The sequence below is a fragment of the Lissotriton vulgaris genome, chromosome 1_1 (genome assembly GCF_964263255.1).
Source record: "Lissotriton vulgaris chromosome 1_1, aLisVul1.2, whole genome shotgun sequence".
Classification (NCBI taxonomy): domain Eukaryota; kingdom Metazoa; phylum Chordata; class Amphibia; order Caudata; family Salamandridae; genus Lissotriton; species Lissotriton vulgaris.
The window spans coordinates 1,358,792,214-1,358,806,299 of NC_141685.1; the positions used below are offsets into that span (position 1 = coordinate 1,358,792,214).

At 50.8% G+C, this 14,086-nt stretch overlaps 1 protein-coding gene across 2 annotated transcripts in view; it reads right to left on the reverse strand.

The window, feature by feature from the left end:
• LRP1 (LDL receptor related protein 1) overlaps nt 1-14,086 on the reverse strand; it is a 1,437,817-nt gene that overhangs the window by 261,152 nt on the left and 1,162,579 nt on the right. For both annotated transcript variants that reach the window (XM_086966724.1, XM_086966716.1), the window contains exons 73-74: nt 5,915-6,058; nt 5,582-5,716 (exon numbers count right to left, since the gene is read on the reverse strand). In XM_086966724.1, the coding sequence (XP_086822850.1) occupies nt 5,582-5,716; nt 5,915-6,058 (279 nt within the window). The remainder of the gene's footprint in view (nt 1-5,581; nt 5,717-5,914; nt 6,059-14,086) is intronic.

Consider the following 14,086-nt stretch of genomic DNA (forward strand, 5'->3'; position numbering starts at 1 on the left):
ACCAGAGTGCCAGCTGGTTCACCCCGGAGCTCCTAGCCTCCAAGCGCCCCTGCCGGAAACTGGAGAACATCTGGCTCACCGACCGAACACCCGCCAACCGCACAGCCCACAAAGACGCCATCCGCAAACATCAGCACCTCATCAGGACCACCAAAAAAGCCTCATTCAAAGACCGCCTCGACAACAACGCACACAACAGCAAAGAGCTATTCAACATCGTGAAAGAGCTTTACACTCCCAGCTCCAGCACCAACGACATTCCGCCATCCCAAGCCCTGTGTGACACCCTCGCTGCCTTCTTCCACCACAAGATCACCGACATGCACAACAGCTTCACCCCCTGGACGCACCCCACGACGAACACCCCGAGCCCCACCGACCACGACCCCCTGGACCAACGTGATCACCGAAGACATAACTAGGACCATGAGCACCATCCGCTCAGGCTCCCCAACTGACCCGCTCCCCCACCACATTGCCAACAAAGTAGTCAGCATCATCGCACCGCACCTGCGTAACACCATCAACCTCTCCTTCAAGACCGCTACCTTCCCGAAGAGCTGGAAACACGCCGAGATCAACGCCTTCCTGAAGAAACCCAAGGCTGACCCGAGCGACCTCAAGAACTTCCGGCACATCTCCCTGCGAAAGTCATGGAAAAGATAGTCAACACCCAGCTCACCCACTACCTAGAAGACAACAGCATCCTGGACCCCTCCCAGTCAGGCTTCCGCAGCAACTACATCACCGAGACCGCCCTCATCGCCGCCACAGATGACATCAGAATCCTACTCGACAACGGCAAGACAGCGGCCCTCATCCTCCTGGACCTCTCTGCCGCCTTCGACACCGCCTTCCACCACACACTGCGCACACGCCTCTACGATGCAGGGATCCGAGACAAGGCCCTGGACTGGACCACCTCCTTCCTCACCGACAGAACCCAGAGAGTCCGCCTCCCCCGTTCCACTCCGGAACCACCTCTACCATCTGCGGCGTCCCCCAGGGATCCTCACTAAGCCCGACTCTGTTCAACGTCTACATGCCAGGTTCGGTGGAGGACCGTCCCCTGCTGCTGCGACAGAAGGTCCTCCTGAAGAGGCAGACAAATCGGGGGATCGACTGACATGCTGTGTAGTTTGGGATACCAGGTCTTCGTGCCCAGTCCGGAGCCACAAGGATGACTTGGGCCCTGTCGCCCCTTATCTTCTTCAGCACTCTGGGCAGAAGTGGTATAGGCGGAAAGGCGTACAATAGACCACGGCTCCACTCGCGATGAAAAGCGCCGCTGAGCGTGTGCCGCCTTAGAAATTCCAACGTGCAGAATTTATGACATTGTGCATGCCTTCAGTGCAAATCGGATCGCCCGCAGCTCCAGAAGGTTGATATGGAGCCGGGACTCCGCCAGAGGCCTCGGATCTCCACCTCTCCCATGTGGCCCCCCCAGCCCAGGAGGGACGCATCCGTCACTACTACGTGCTCCGGTTGGGGTAGGGAGAGGGATCTGCTGTTGACCCAATCACGTTCCATGAGCCACCACTGCAACTGTCTCGCAGTGCTCTCCGAGATCAGGACGTGGTCGGACAGGTTGCCCTGATGCTGGGCCCACTGAAACTTCAGGTCCCACTGCAGAGCCCGCATCCGCCACCTGGCGTGATGCACCAGAAGGATGCAGGAGGCCATCAGCCCCAGAAGACGCAGCGTCAACTTGACCGAGACTCTGGATAAAGGCCAAAAGATCAGAATCAGAGCCTGAATATCCCAAACCGGCAGTTCGGGAGGATAAACCCGAAACTACGCCGAGTCCAGAACCGCTCCGATGAAGAGGAGCTTCTGAGAGGGACACAGGTGTGAGTTCGGCACATTGATGGAGAACCCCAGCAGGTGCAAGAATTCGGCCGTAGTCTGGAGGTGGCGGACAACTGTCTGGGGCGAGCCTGCCTTCAACAACCAGTCGTCGAGATAGGGGTAAGACTGACACCCCTAATCTGCGCAGATGGGCTGCGACCACCGCCATCACTTTCGTGAACACCCGAGGGGTGCTGGTAAGGCCGAAGGGGAGCACAGTAAACTGAAAGTGCTCGCGGCCTACCGTGAACTGCAGGTAACACCGGTGGGCCGGCAGGAGGGGGATGTGAAAATATGCGACCTGCAAGTCCAACGCTACCATCCAGTCTTCTGGTTCTAGGGCAGCTAAGACATGAGCCAAAGTCAGCATCTTGAACTTTACCTTCCGGAGGAAGCCGTTGACATTCCGCAGGTCCAAGATAGGGCGTAGGCCCCCTCTGCCCTTCTTGGGAACCAGAAAGTAGTGGGAGTAACAACCACACCCTACTTCTGGCCCAGGAACGCGCTCGATGGCCCCCTTGGCCAAGAGGGCCGTAACTTCCTCTTGCAGAAGTTGCAAGTGATCCCCCGACACGCAGTGGTACTGCGGTGGCATGGCTGGAGGGGTCGCCTCGAAGGGGAGGGAGTAGCCCCTTCTGACAATTTGCAGCATCCACCTGTCCGATGTGATGGAGCGCCAGTGGAGGAGGCGCTGGCGAACCCTGCCCCTCACTGGCGTCGAATGAGCCTGAAAGCTTGACTAGGGAGGCTTTGAGGCGGATGGTGCGGGGGAGGATGTGGACTGGCCTCGCCCCTGTCCCCGCCATGGTGGTTACCACGTCCACCGCCACGCTGGATGTTAGTCTGCGGCCCGTGGCTGGCAGGACGTGAGGGGGCACCCCTTCCTTGGCCACGAAAGGCAGAAGCTTGCTGGAGCTGGCCCGACAGGCCCAAGGACTTGACCGTAGCCCCGGAGTCCTTGCAACGCTCCAGCGCACTGTCTGCCCGGTCGCCAAAAAGGCGACGGCCATCAAACGGCATGTCCATGAGGGAATTCTGGACATCAGCTGAAAAGTTGGCGGCGAACCGCCACTGTCGTGGAAATCGCCCTTCCCAGTGAGTCCGTGGTATCCAGCCCACATCGGACAAAGTACTGTGCTGCATCCTGCCCTTCCGCAAGGGCTTGAGGGAGTTTGACCCGGGCCTCCTCCCGGCAAGCTGGCAGCGCATCAGTGACCGAGTCCCACAGAGAGTGAGTATAACGGCCCAAAAGGCAAGCAGTGCTGACTGACCACAACCCCAAACTTAGTGAGGAGAACAGCTTCTTACTGAACTGCTCATACCTTTTGGATTCCCCATCAGATGGTGCAGTCGGGAATGCGGTCTGGGAGTTAAAGGCCTGGATAACCAGGCTCTCGGGGGTGGGTGGACAGGAACCTAGGGTCGCCCGGGGCCGAGCGGTGGCGCCTGGCCACGTTCCGATCTACAGGGGGACCTGTAGCAGGCCTGGACCAAGTGCCCAACAGAACGTCAGTAAGGGCCTCATTAAACGGCAGTAGAGGCTCTGAAGAGCTTGCCTGGGGTTTAGGGACCTCGGTGAGGAGGTTAGTCCTCACGGCCGCGACGGGAAGCTCAAGACCCAAGGCCTTGGCCGCCCTCGTCAGCACCAAGCTGTATGCAGCCCACTCCCCCGTAGCCACGGTAGGAGGGGAGACAAAGCCAGTGTCGGGCGAAGTGTCCAAACCACTGGCCTAACCTAGATCCACTGCCCAGTGGGGGTGGGGGAGACGGAAGAGCGATGTCGTGTCTTCAACTTCTTGTGCCTCTTACCTGAGGACTTGGAGCCCGACGAATGGTGTCGACTCGCCGAGCTTCGATGACTGCGGCTCCGCGACCGGTCCTTCGACCTCCTCCTCGACCTGGACCGTGAACGACCCGGCAGACTGCCGGAGCTTGAGGAGCTTACAGAACCGCTCCCGCCTTCGACGTCATGGTTGGCCCCAAGGCAAGACAGGCACCGGCGATGGGGGTCGGTAACCGACATGAGTCGATTGCAATCGGCACAGGGCTTGAACCCGGGCATCCCTACCGGCACCGATAGACTTACGACTCGAAACAGGATCAAAAAGATTGAAAAAGTTAGTCATCTGCACGCGCTGGCGCGGAAAAAAGAAGAACTGACGTCAGCACGCGAAGGCGGCGTCTAAGTACTACGACAACGTCATTCCGGCGCCTACGACGCCGGACGCGCCGCCGCAGACGCCTACCGACGCGCAGGGATACTGCTACGCAAAACTTTCCGGATCCAGTCTGACGCCTGGGGATATTCTAAGGTAAGGAATCTAACACTAACCTGTTTCTTTCAGATAAACGCTATCTGCCAGAGTGCTTTAACCTATGTAACCAGGACGACATCAAACTTACTCTGAAAGCTCTCCACTGTCTAACAGATAAAGACTGAATTGAATTCAAAGTCCTCTGTACCATCTATGGAATATATGGGAAAAATAGCTAAAATCTTTCCAGAAATTACGACACTTCAATCAGCAGTAGCTGACTTGATATAACAACATACTCTCAGGAAGCCCAAACAATTAAGTAAATCAAGGTCGAAGGCTGTGGAATGCCCTCAACCCCTCTGAGATCTTGATCTCATATGTTTTCGGAAACTCCAAGAAACAGATCTATTCAGAATCTCGTCTTAATGGAACTTCTGGCACACCAGTGGCCATGATCGCACATTATTAATTACAGGCACCCACCCTACATGATCAGATGCATTCTCTCCAAGCATTACATCACTTTTCTTCTTTTGACTGAACAGTGTTTTTACTCCCTCTCTTGTGTGCCTAAGTAAACAAAACGTTACAAGTAGAACATTACAAAACTCACAAATAAATACATTCCAGGTCATGTGATTTGAAAATGATAAATCGTTGATTAATGCTGCCCCCTTACGGTGCATGCTAGAAACTTATTTTAAAAGTCCTTTAGTTGGAGATGTAAATGGACCAATGAATCACTAAAATAGGGACAGACTGGAAATGGCGGGACTCCTTTGAAAAGTTTTAGAATGGAGCATGAGAGATACAACTTTCCGATTACTATCAAATCAGGAATATTTCGAGTGGAAGCAGACAGGTCTCCCTAGAATCTCCTTTTCTTTAGTCTCTACAGATGATATATGTTGGCCGTATTAGACTTTTTCGGGACAAACTGTTCAACTCACTAAAAAGAAACATTTGTTTGCAAACTGCAGTGTTTTCCTATTGGCATGAATTTACATTGGAGTTTGCCTTTTTTTTTAATGCACACTGAATATTTGCTTCTATTGATCAATATAATTTTTTAATTCGCTTAAAGCTAAAAAAAGAATACCATACTGCTGGAGTTGGAAACATAGAAAATGTTAGCATTCGCTATCTAATGATTGCCCATGAGAGTAAAAGGTGAGGTTAGTACCATTCCTAGATCACTTGGAGTAAGTGTCAAACTCTTATGTGCAGTGGCTGGCACTAACAGTTGACAAAACCCGCTTCTAAATCGCATCTTCTCTGAATTATTTTCAGATTCTCTAACAGCTTGAGACCTAAAGTTCGAATGAGCAGCATTCCTTGGAGCCAGCATTTGTCTGAGCAATGCATCAGTTAGGTGGTGCACATCTCATACTTTAATGGTGCGAGAGTGAGAAAGGCACACTTGTTCCTTAATGAGAAAACTGGCAGGGGTCAGACAATGCATGCGTGGTCCTCACCTGTACAGTAATTCTTGTCCTGGACTCGATTGAAACCATCACGGCATACGCAGTACACTGAGGACTTGGTTTCTACACATTTTGCTTCACCGCCGCACAGGGTCATGTTGGAATTGCAGCTTTTGTGATGAATACCTATAGAGAAGGAAGTAAATGTTGAAATGGAACAGTAATAAACGTTTCGACTCTCACACTCCTCTTCCAAAGAGTTCAATTCCCCAATCTCTCATGCTGAAAGGTTTACAGTGCTGGCCCCCTTCGCCCTTTTCATTTATGCTTAATGTGAAGCACTCAGTTCTACTAAGTGCAGGTGTAGTGGAAGTGTGCACTAACTTGGAGAACATTGTTCCTCATCTGATCCATCTCCACAGTCATCAAAAAGGTCACAGTTAAGGCTGGAGCTGATGCACTTTCCATTCTTGCACCGGAATTGGTTCTTGGTGGGATCACAGTGTGCAATTTTGTGGGTGGAAAGATCTAAAGTGGGAAGAAGAACATAAAATAGAGACTTTTAATTAAACAACTGGGTTAAAAAAAGAGGCTCTAGGCAAGAATATCTAGCCAGGAAATTTGATGGCAAACAATTTTAACACAGGCCAAGCCAAGTGATTTTATATTAGTTAGAAATTATTAGGAAAAAGTGATGTAGCCCTTTTGGGCCATAATGTACTCTAGAATATTTGTACTCACACACAAAGGGTTGCAGCAGCTCAAAAACCAATTACTATGCTTACAGGCTACACATTACTCCACCACCTCGTCATTAGGTCCAAACATGTTCTAAGTAGAAATGAAAGACTTACATTTTGCCATTGATCATACGTGGAGCCAGTCAGTCTCTGTGAGATTGTGTATAATCACACAATTCCACAGTGCATGGACCCATATTTAGATTTACCTTTGCCTTTTTATCCCCACAATAATGTTTTGTGAAAGTGTGTGGATTTATCCATGTTGCTGTTTTGCAAAAATCATTGATAGGGATATTTCCTAAAAAAGCCATGGCTGCTCATTTTTTATTCTTGTTGAATGAGCTTTTGCCACATTTGGTAATATGCCTAATGCTTTTACATAACATATTTTGATGTATTTAACAAACCATCTTTCTCTACCGGCCTTGGATATAGCCTTTCCTTTTGTTGGATTAGAAAACGACAAAGTTGATTTGTTTTTCTGAAGGGTTTTGGTCAGGTGTGTCATTAGTACATTATGTGCCCTGGGAATCAGTGCACTGTATTTCTCCCCCTTCTCCTTTTGGAGATGGTGAACGAGTATGAGGAGAAGCCGGTACACAAAAAATTATAGGGCTTGTACCTCTAGTTTCCTGTGTTACAATCATTTTTTATGGGAGCTCAGAAAGTTGTCCCTCTTCTGCCTTTCTTTTTGTAGCCTTGTATCTCTTTTGTCGCATGAACTGTTGTAGTCCTTCAAATACTCCCCCTTGAACTTCAGTGGGTTTAGTACTTTGTGTCTACAGTTTGTGTGCTGATGCTGTGTTTTTAGAAACAGTTTGTGCCTTTGAAATTGTTGACTCATGGATTTTATTCAGTTTAGAAGAGTGTCCATGGTGATTTTCAGAACTCTGTTTTCAAGTTTTCTACTTTGGTCTGGTCGATGCTGAATGTTTTTTCTGCTCAGATGCGTGTTTCTTGGAGCTTTACGGTGTGGGTGTTTTTGTCGGTTACGAGTGATATCTTGGTGTTGAACGCTTGCTTGGCGCCGATGTACCATTCGGTGCAGTTATTGTTTTGGAACCGTCTGCTTGTTGAGGCCTGGCTACCCAATCAGGATCGAGAATATTCTCATCAGCACAGAGGCTTGGTCACAGTGTCCGCCTGAACACAAGGTTGTGGCGCAACTTGCCGGGGTATTGGGGAATGTTTTATTATCTTTTCTGCATGGGGTAATAGTACTCACAGTACGTGGTGTTGTCTTGGTCCCAAGTCTGTGCTAGACACCTGTGATTTGGGCTGTCTAGGAACTAGTTATTCCTCTGAAGATATTTCGGACGTGGTGTAGTGTGGGCTGGCTATTACCATCCTGCCTCCTGTCGAAGCGCTGGACTCGCTGTCTGTGTCGTGGCTGAACAATGCCTCAGCTGCATGTTCAATATTATGTGGATGGCGTCTATCTCAGTGTGTCCAAAGTCTTTATTTTTCAACAATGCGCAGGGAGCGCACTGTTATGCTTTGTGGTCCGGAGAGAGGCACGAGTCACTAACGTCAAGTGTGTTGTTGTGTGTGTACTTGGCTCTGCACCGAAGGCTTCGTCTGAAAAGTTCTTTCCTCATCTCTATCACCCAGAGATGATCATTCTCAATACTTGGGTTAAGCTTTTATTGCTCAATTACTTAAAATCATTACAATATACTATCAATATTAAAAGAAAGTTAAAATCCCACGCAGGTTACTACAACCTGTTAGGGCATAAAACCTTAAAACTAATATTACAATCTGGTTATAAAGTACAAGTGCAAATGCATTAGACTTAAAAGGGAGGTTTGTCAGAGACACTCTTGCTTGCTAGCCGACTGGTTTCTTTTTGTGACTATTTTCAGCGACTGTGCGGCTCGAATTGATTCTATAAATTTCCCCAGCCGCGCAACTATTTGAGCTGTATTAGAAGAGAAACACAAGTCTGAGACTTCTCTGCATCGTACAAGGACCTGGGCTCTGCAGATAGGAACTAGTCGGTGCCTCTTGCTGGCTAAATTGGAACAACAGCACAGTAGATGGAGCCAGGATTCCTGATGGTAATTACAGAGTCAACATGCGGCTAAATTGTCCTGCCGGGCCCAACCTAGATTAAAGTCCACAATGGGCAATGCAAGAAGTCTCATGTAGGTGATATTTTTTCGGGCTTGGACTATCAGTGCTTGCTCGAAATAAGGCTGTGGTTTTCCCACTATGTAGGAGGCATCCAGTGATGAGAAATTAGATTGATGGTGTAAGCTTTCCAGATATCTTTCGTGTGATATTTTCTTAGCCTGTCTGTTCACTGCTCTTATCCATGCAGCTACTGGAATGTTTGAATTGTCCAAGTTTTGCATATCAATTTCTAACAATTTTGTGGCTGCTGTCAATTGCACCTGCCATGGGGATCCACTTTCTTCGAAGATTGCTTTAATTTGCGCTTTCAAAGATGTTGCTGGAGCTCGCAGGACACTAATATAGTATTTTAAAGTGTCCCCAAAGCAGGTAATGTTCGGACTAGTAAGACCCAGCTCCAGCCTTACACTTGCTCTCCTAGCCTGTCGTGGGATGCCTAATACTTTCTTGTATACCGAGATTTGGTGGCTCATGAGAAAGTTAGTAAGGGCACCAGGGAAGATTAGGTGGCTATAGTTGATGGAGGGCACAACTTTTGCTGTTAAGACTTTCAAGATGGGTACAGCAGACGGGCTGCGTAGTCTTCGATTGAAACATCTCAGGATGCAGATGATACCGGCCCCCTTGCTTCTTAAATGTTTCAAATGTGCTGACAGTTTAGTCCCTTCCGAAAGCATGAGACTCAAATAATTATAGCTTTTGCAAGTTCTGATTTGCAGGTCACCTAGGCGTCATTGAGCGGTCTTCTTTCCATGGTACTTCCCAAAGATTATTATCCTGGTCTTCTCCTGATTTACCAGCAGGTTATTCTTTTGATTAAATCTGTGCAGCGCTTCTAAGGCTTTCTGTAGGCCTGTCCTAGAGTGATCCATGATAACAAGGTCATCGGCATATTGGAGAATTTGGAGCTGCACGTTCCCCAGCTTTGGGATGAGTAGATTTGCCCCATCCAGGGCTTGTCCCGAGTCGGCTCTGTAGATATTGAAAAGTGAAGGGGCAAGAACGCATCCTTGTTCGAGGCCATTGTTGGTTGGAACCTTAGTTGTTACTGACATTTGGCTGGTTTTAATACGCACCCAGGTCCCTTCGTAGAGAGCAATTATTGCCTTTAACAGCTTTTGAGGAATGCCCCGTTGATAAGTTTTCCCCATAGCTTCCCGCGGTCGACTCGGTCAAATGCTGAACTGTAATCCACAAAACAGCAAAACAAAGGTGGTTGCGATGGCTGGATCGCGCGTAGGGACAAATGTCCCAGTGCTAGGATGTCGTCTATGGTGGAGCTTTGGGGCCTGAAACCAGTTTGGAAGAATGGAAGAATATTGTGATCTTTTACCCAGGTTTCTAGTTCCTTCAGCAACACTATGGAATATGCTTTATTAGAGCCACAAGCCGATAATTTTCGGGTTTTGTGCAGTCCCCTTTTTTATGAATCGGGAAGACAGTTGACCCTTTCCACAATGCTCAAACGGTGGAAGTTTAAATTTCAAACTTAAAAAGTGGAGTAAGGGGATCCGCCCAGAATCCGTATATGTGGCTTTAAACACTGCAGCTGGAACTCCATTGGGACCCGGCGCTCCGTCCGACCTCATTTTTTTAAATCAGATTGGTTTGGAGGTTTGCAATCTTTATGGGTTACTGGAGGGATTTGTTGTATTTGGGTGTCAGTCGTGTTCTGCTGTGTTGTATACAGTAGCTTTTTATATTTGACCTACTCAGAGGCTGCCAACCCGTTTTCCTTGCTCTGACCGGTGTGGCTCTGTTGTCTAATATATCTCCAAAGTTGGATGCAACCCTTTTCTTTGAAAAGGTTAAATATTTTCAGCCACTCTGCCTCGATTTTCTTTTATCGAATTTCCCATATTTTCTTCCTGTGTTCCCTGTGAAGCACTTTTATTTCCAATATGTGAGGATTTGTAGCTCCTTTTCTTCTCGCCCTCAAGGCCTTTGAAAGACTCCGCTTGGTTTGCGCTAGGGCCCTTGGTTTTAGTTGTAATTAAAGGTTTTGTGATGGGAGTCCTGTGCTTTAGGGCGAACAGTGCCCCGTCCGAGAGAGGTTTTTAGTTCCTCAAGTAGTGCTTTCCAGAGCTCCAAGGGTGATGCCAAACTTCTAACTGTTTGGCTCAACTCTTTATGTGTGATCCACTCAAGAGTTGTGAACCTAGATTTATGGTCCATTTTATTCTGCTCAATACTTCATGGTGCTCTTCACCAGTTGAGGTACCCAATCTTCCCGGTTGTTTTGCATATTTCCCATATAGATCAAGGAATACCCTCAATGGTCTGTGATCACTCTCATCCCTATTTCCCACTTCGAAGTCGTTAAAGTATGTTAGCAGGTTCTCAGAGATAAAGATGTAATCGATTGTTGACTTATCCCTGAAGGTGGGCAAAGGATGCCAGAGAGGCCCACTGCTTTTTTGTAAATCATTCTCAATAGATGATTTGAATCAGGGAAGTCCATCCTTGTTGTAGAAGTCGATTCCAGTAAGTCTTCCCCCCTCACCCCCCCCCCACGTAGGCCCTGTGGGGTCGAATTCTTAACAGCTTCGTCATAATCCATCCGAGTCAGATGGCAGAAAAAAACTTTCTGAGGAACAAAGTGTCTGACATGCACAATACCTCAAGTCAAGAGGAGAGACGGCACAGATCGTAAAGCGCTTCCTGGAAAAAAACAACTTGCAAAATCCAGGCCCAACAACAGATGGCAGGTCTATACACAGCTTGTATATCTGCAGCAAACACATGCTACAAATCAGAAGTTTCAAAATGTAAACCTACTGTTACAGGCGAGTAACTGGCTCAATTTGCAGCCTCAAACTATTCAAGTTTCACAAGCTATGTATCAAATATATGCCACTAACTTTAAACTTGATAGTGTGAATGTTGAGTAGTACCAAATAAACGTTGAAACACTGTTTGCCCTACCTCGCCCTCCTTTCTTGACTGAAAGGCTGCACAACAGTGTTTTGTAAGGTTAAAACTTGAGGACAGGGGCGTGGCCAAGATGGCGGAGTGAGCGGTCGCACATCCTGAGTGCTCCTCCACAACCAGCTGGCCCGGACCGTACTACTAGCACTTCTCCCCCCTAAGGAGTTCTAGTAGGGGCAGGAGCTGGTGGTCAATCCCCCCTGAGTGTCCGGGGGGCCGAAGCAGACGCTCTCTGAGCACCAGACGCGGGTACAGGGCAAGACCTTACCCCGGCACAGAGCCCCGGAGCAGTAGCAGAGGCCGCACGAAAGGGCAACATCCGGAGCGTGGTCCCGGCGGCAGCGGCACCTGAAGCAACACCGGGGACCTACACCGACGCCTCTGACTGCAGGGCGTGTCTCGCCGCCGGGCTGCCGCCCAACGCCGGGCCCAGTGGTCCTGCTATTGTCTTAGGGGGCCGTGGCGGGCGGCAGCCCGGCGGCAGAGACACGCCCAGCAGTCAGAGACATTGAAATCGAGGCTGGGGTTGCAGCCTAGTGCGGGCAGACCCTCGGAACGCAGCGAAGGGGCTGAAAGCCCCAGCGGAGCAGCGAGGCGACACACTCACAGCGGTCTGCCCCTCCCCAGCGGTTCGCAGGAAAGCTGAGCGCCAAAGGACAGAACGGCAAGGCCCAGGATTGGTGGCGGTCACGCGGGGCCTAGCTTCCAACAGAGAGTGAAGGCCGAACTTGCGCCAGGCACATCAGGGGACTCTATCGCACCCAGGCCCAGAGAGGCACGCGAGGTGAGGAGCAGCGAGGGGTGCCAAGGAGGGGGTAGCGGCCCCACCCGGACCAACGCCCGGGGTGGGCAAAGCAATGGACAGTACCCCGGCGGGAGGCACCCGCGTGGCCGCCTTCACTCTCATGGCTGGCGGGGAGAGATGTAATTGAGGCCGGGGTCGCGGCCTCTACCTGAGAGCACCCGAGCCGGCCCACGCAGGACTACCCCACGGCCTGGCCTCACAAGACGTCACGAGGGCACCAGAGGCAGCAGGGAACAGCGGAGATACCCCTCCACGGCCTCTGACCAGAGGTGGGGTAGAATCACAGAGGTAGCCAAGGGCAGACGGAGGGGTCCCCTGCCCGGCAGCATGAGTCGGACCCTACCACAGCCAGACAGCACAGAGGAGCGAGCAGGGGGAGCCGAGACACCGGGCGCCCGCAGAGATCCCAGGGGCCTGGTGAGCACGCGGTCCTCACCCGGCCGGACTATACAAGACCACCCCGGGGGCCCTTGCAGCGTCCCAGCGCAACTACCGGAGAGGGGACGAGAGGGTTGCCTCAGCAGGGGTTCCACCTAAAGAAGAAGAAACTGACATTACGGGCTACCTGCAGGCCCTATTCCGGGAGGTTCTGGGGGAACCGGCAGACTTCGAGATTAGAATTGACAGGGCACACAAAGTGGGACTGGCGAGACGTTCATCGGCCCCACCTTCGGATATCTTGGCCTTCCTCCCAGACTACCCTCTCAAGGAACGCATCCTCAGGGAAGCTCGGCGACAGGAGCCCCTGCGGTTTCGGGGCCTTTCAGTAGCCCTGTTCCAAGACCTTTCAGCAATCACACTCTAAAAACGTAAGGCCTTCAAAGTGGCGACAGACTTTTTGAGAGAGAAGGAGATCCAGTACGCCTGGGGTCACCCTTTCCGCTTGATCTTTAGGTTGAAAGGGGCTCTGCACCAGCTACGTTCCCTCCAAGAGACAGGCACATTGATGGGCATCACCCAGGAGGAAGGGGACGCCTCACCGAAACCACCCAGACGACCATCCAGGGTTGGCTGGCAGCAAATTGTAAGACGGCGGTCACCAGTAGTAAACTTGAAACCAGACGCACACACAAGGCAGAGATGGCCAACGCCGTCCATGAAGTGGCAAAGGACACCACGTCCTCAGACTGAATGAACTCCGGGGGGAGTGCTCATTAGCATCCATCATCATGCAAGTCCGGGAGGTGGGGGGGAGGGGCAGTAGGGAGAGACGTGGCTTGACGTCCACACAAGTAACACCAGAGCCCTGCACTTTGTGAGGGCAGGACTGAGACTATGTTCACTAGTTGGGGCACTACTGGGGGGGGGGGGGGGGGTCGGGGGAGTTGGGGGGTTTTCAGGGCCCGGGGATGGGGAGGGGAGGAATGGGGGTTGGGGCACTAGGGGGGGGGGGGGGGAGGGAAGTTTTGGGGTGAGGGGGTTGTTGGGAGGGTTGTTTGGGGGGAAGGGGTACCCCTTTGTCCACCTCTTTTTTTCTGTTTTATTCCTCACACACTACTCAGTGCTCCGGAAGCCACCCTGACAGACAATGACACACTCCAGATTTCCCTTCCCTTAACGTGAGAGGGCTCAACAACCCCACTAAGCGCCGGGCGGTTCTATCCCTCCTAGAGCACTCCTCAGCCGACATTTGCCTCCTCCAAGACACCCACTTGTTGTCCAAAGACCAACACCGACTTAAAACCTGTGCCTTTCCCACACAACTTTTCTCGTCTTCCCCCAAAAAAGTGGCAGGAGTTGCAATACTGGTATCCAAATCATTCACGGGCAAAGTTCTTCAGCGAGAGGCGGAGTTAAAAGGGCGACTTTTGGTATACTGCTTCCTAATAGCAGGACTAACAATACCAGTGGGCTCGGTCTAAGCGCCCAACGAGGGGCAGGAAACCTTTCTCCAGACAGCGTTAGCAGCAGCCACAGCCAACACCGAACAACATTTACTGCTTG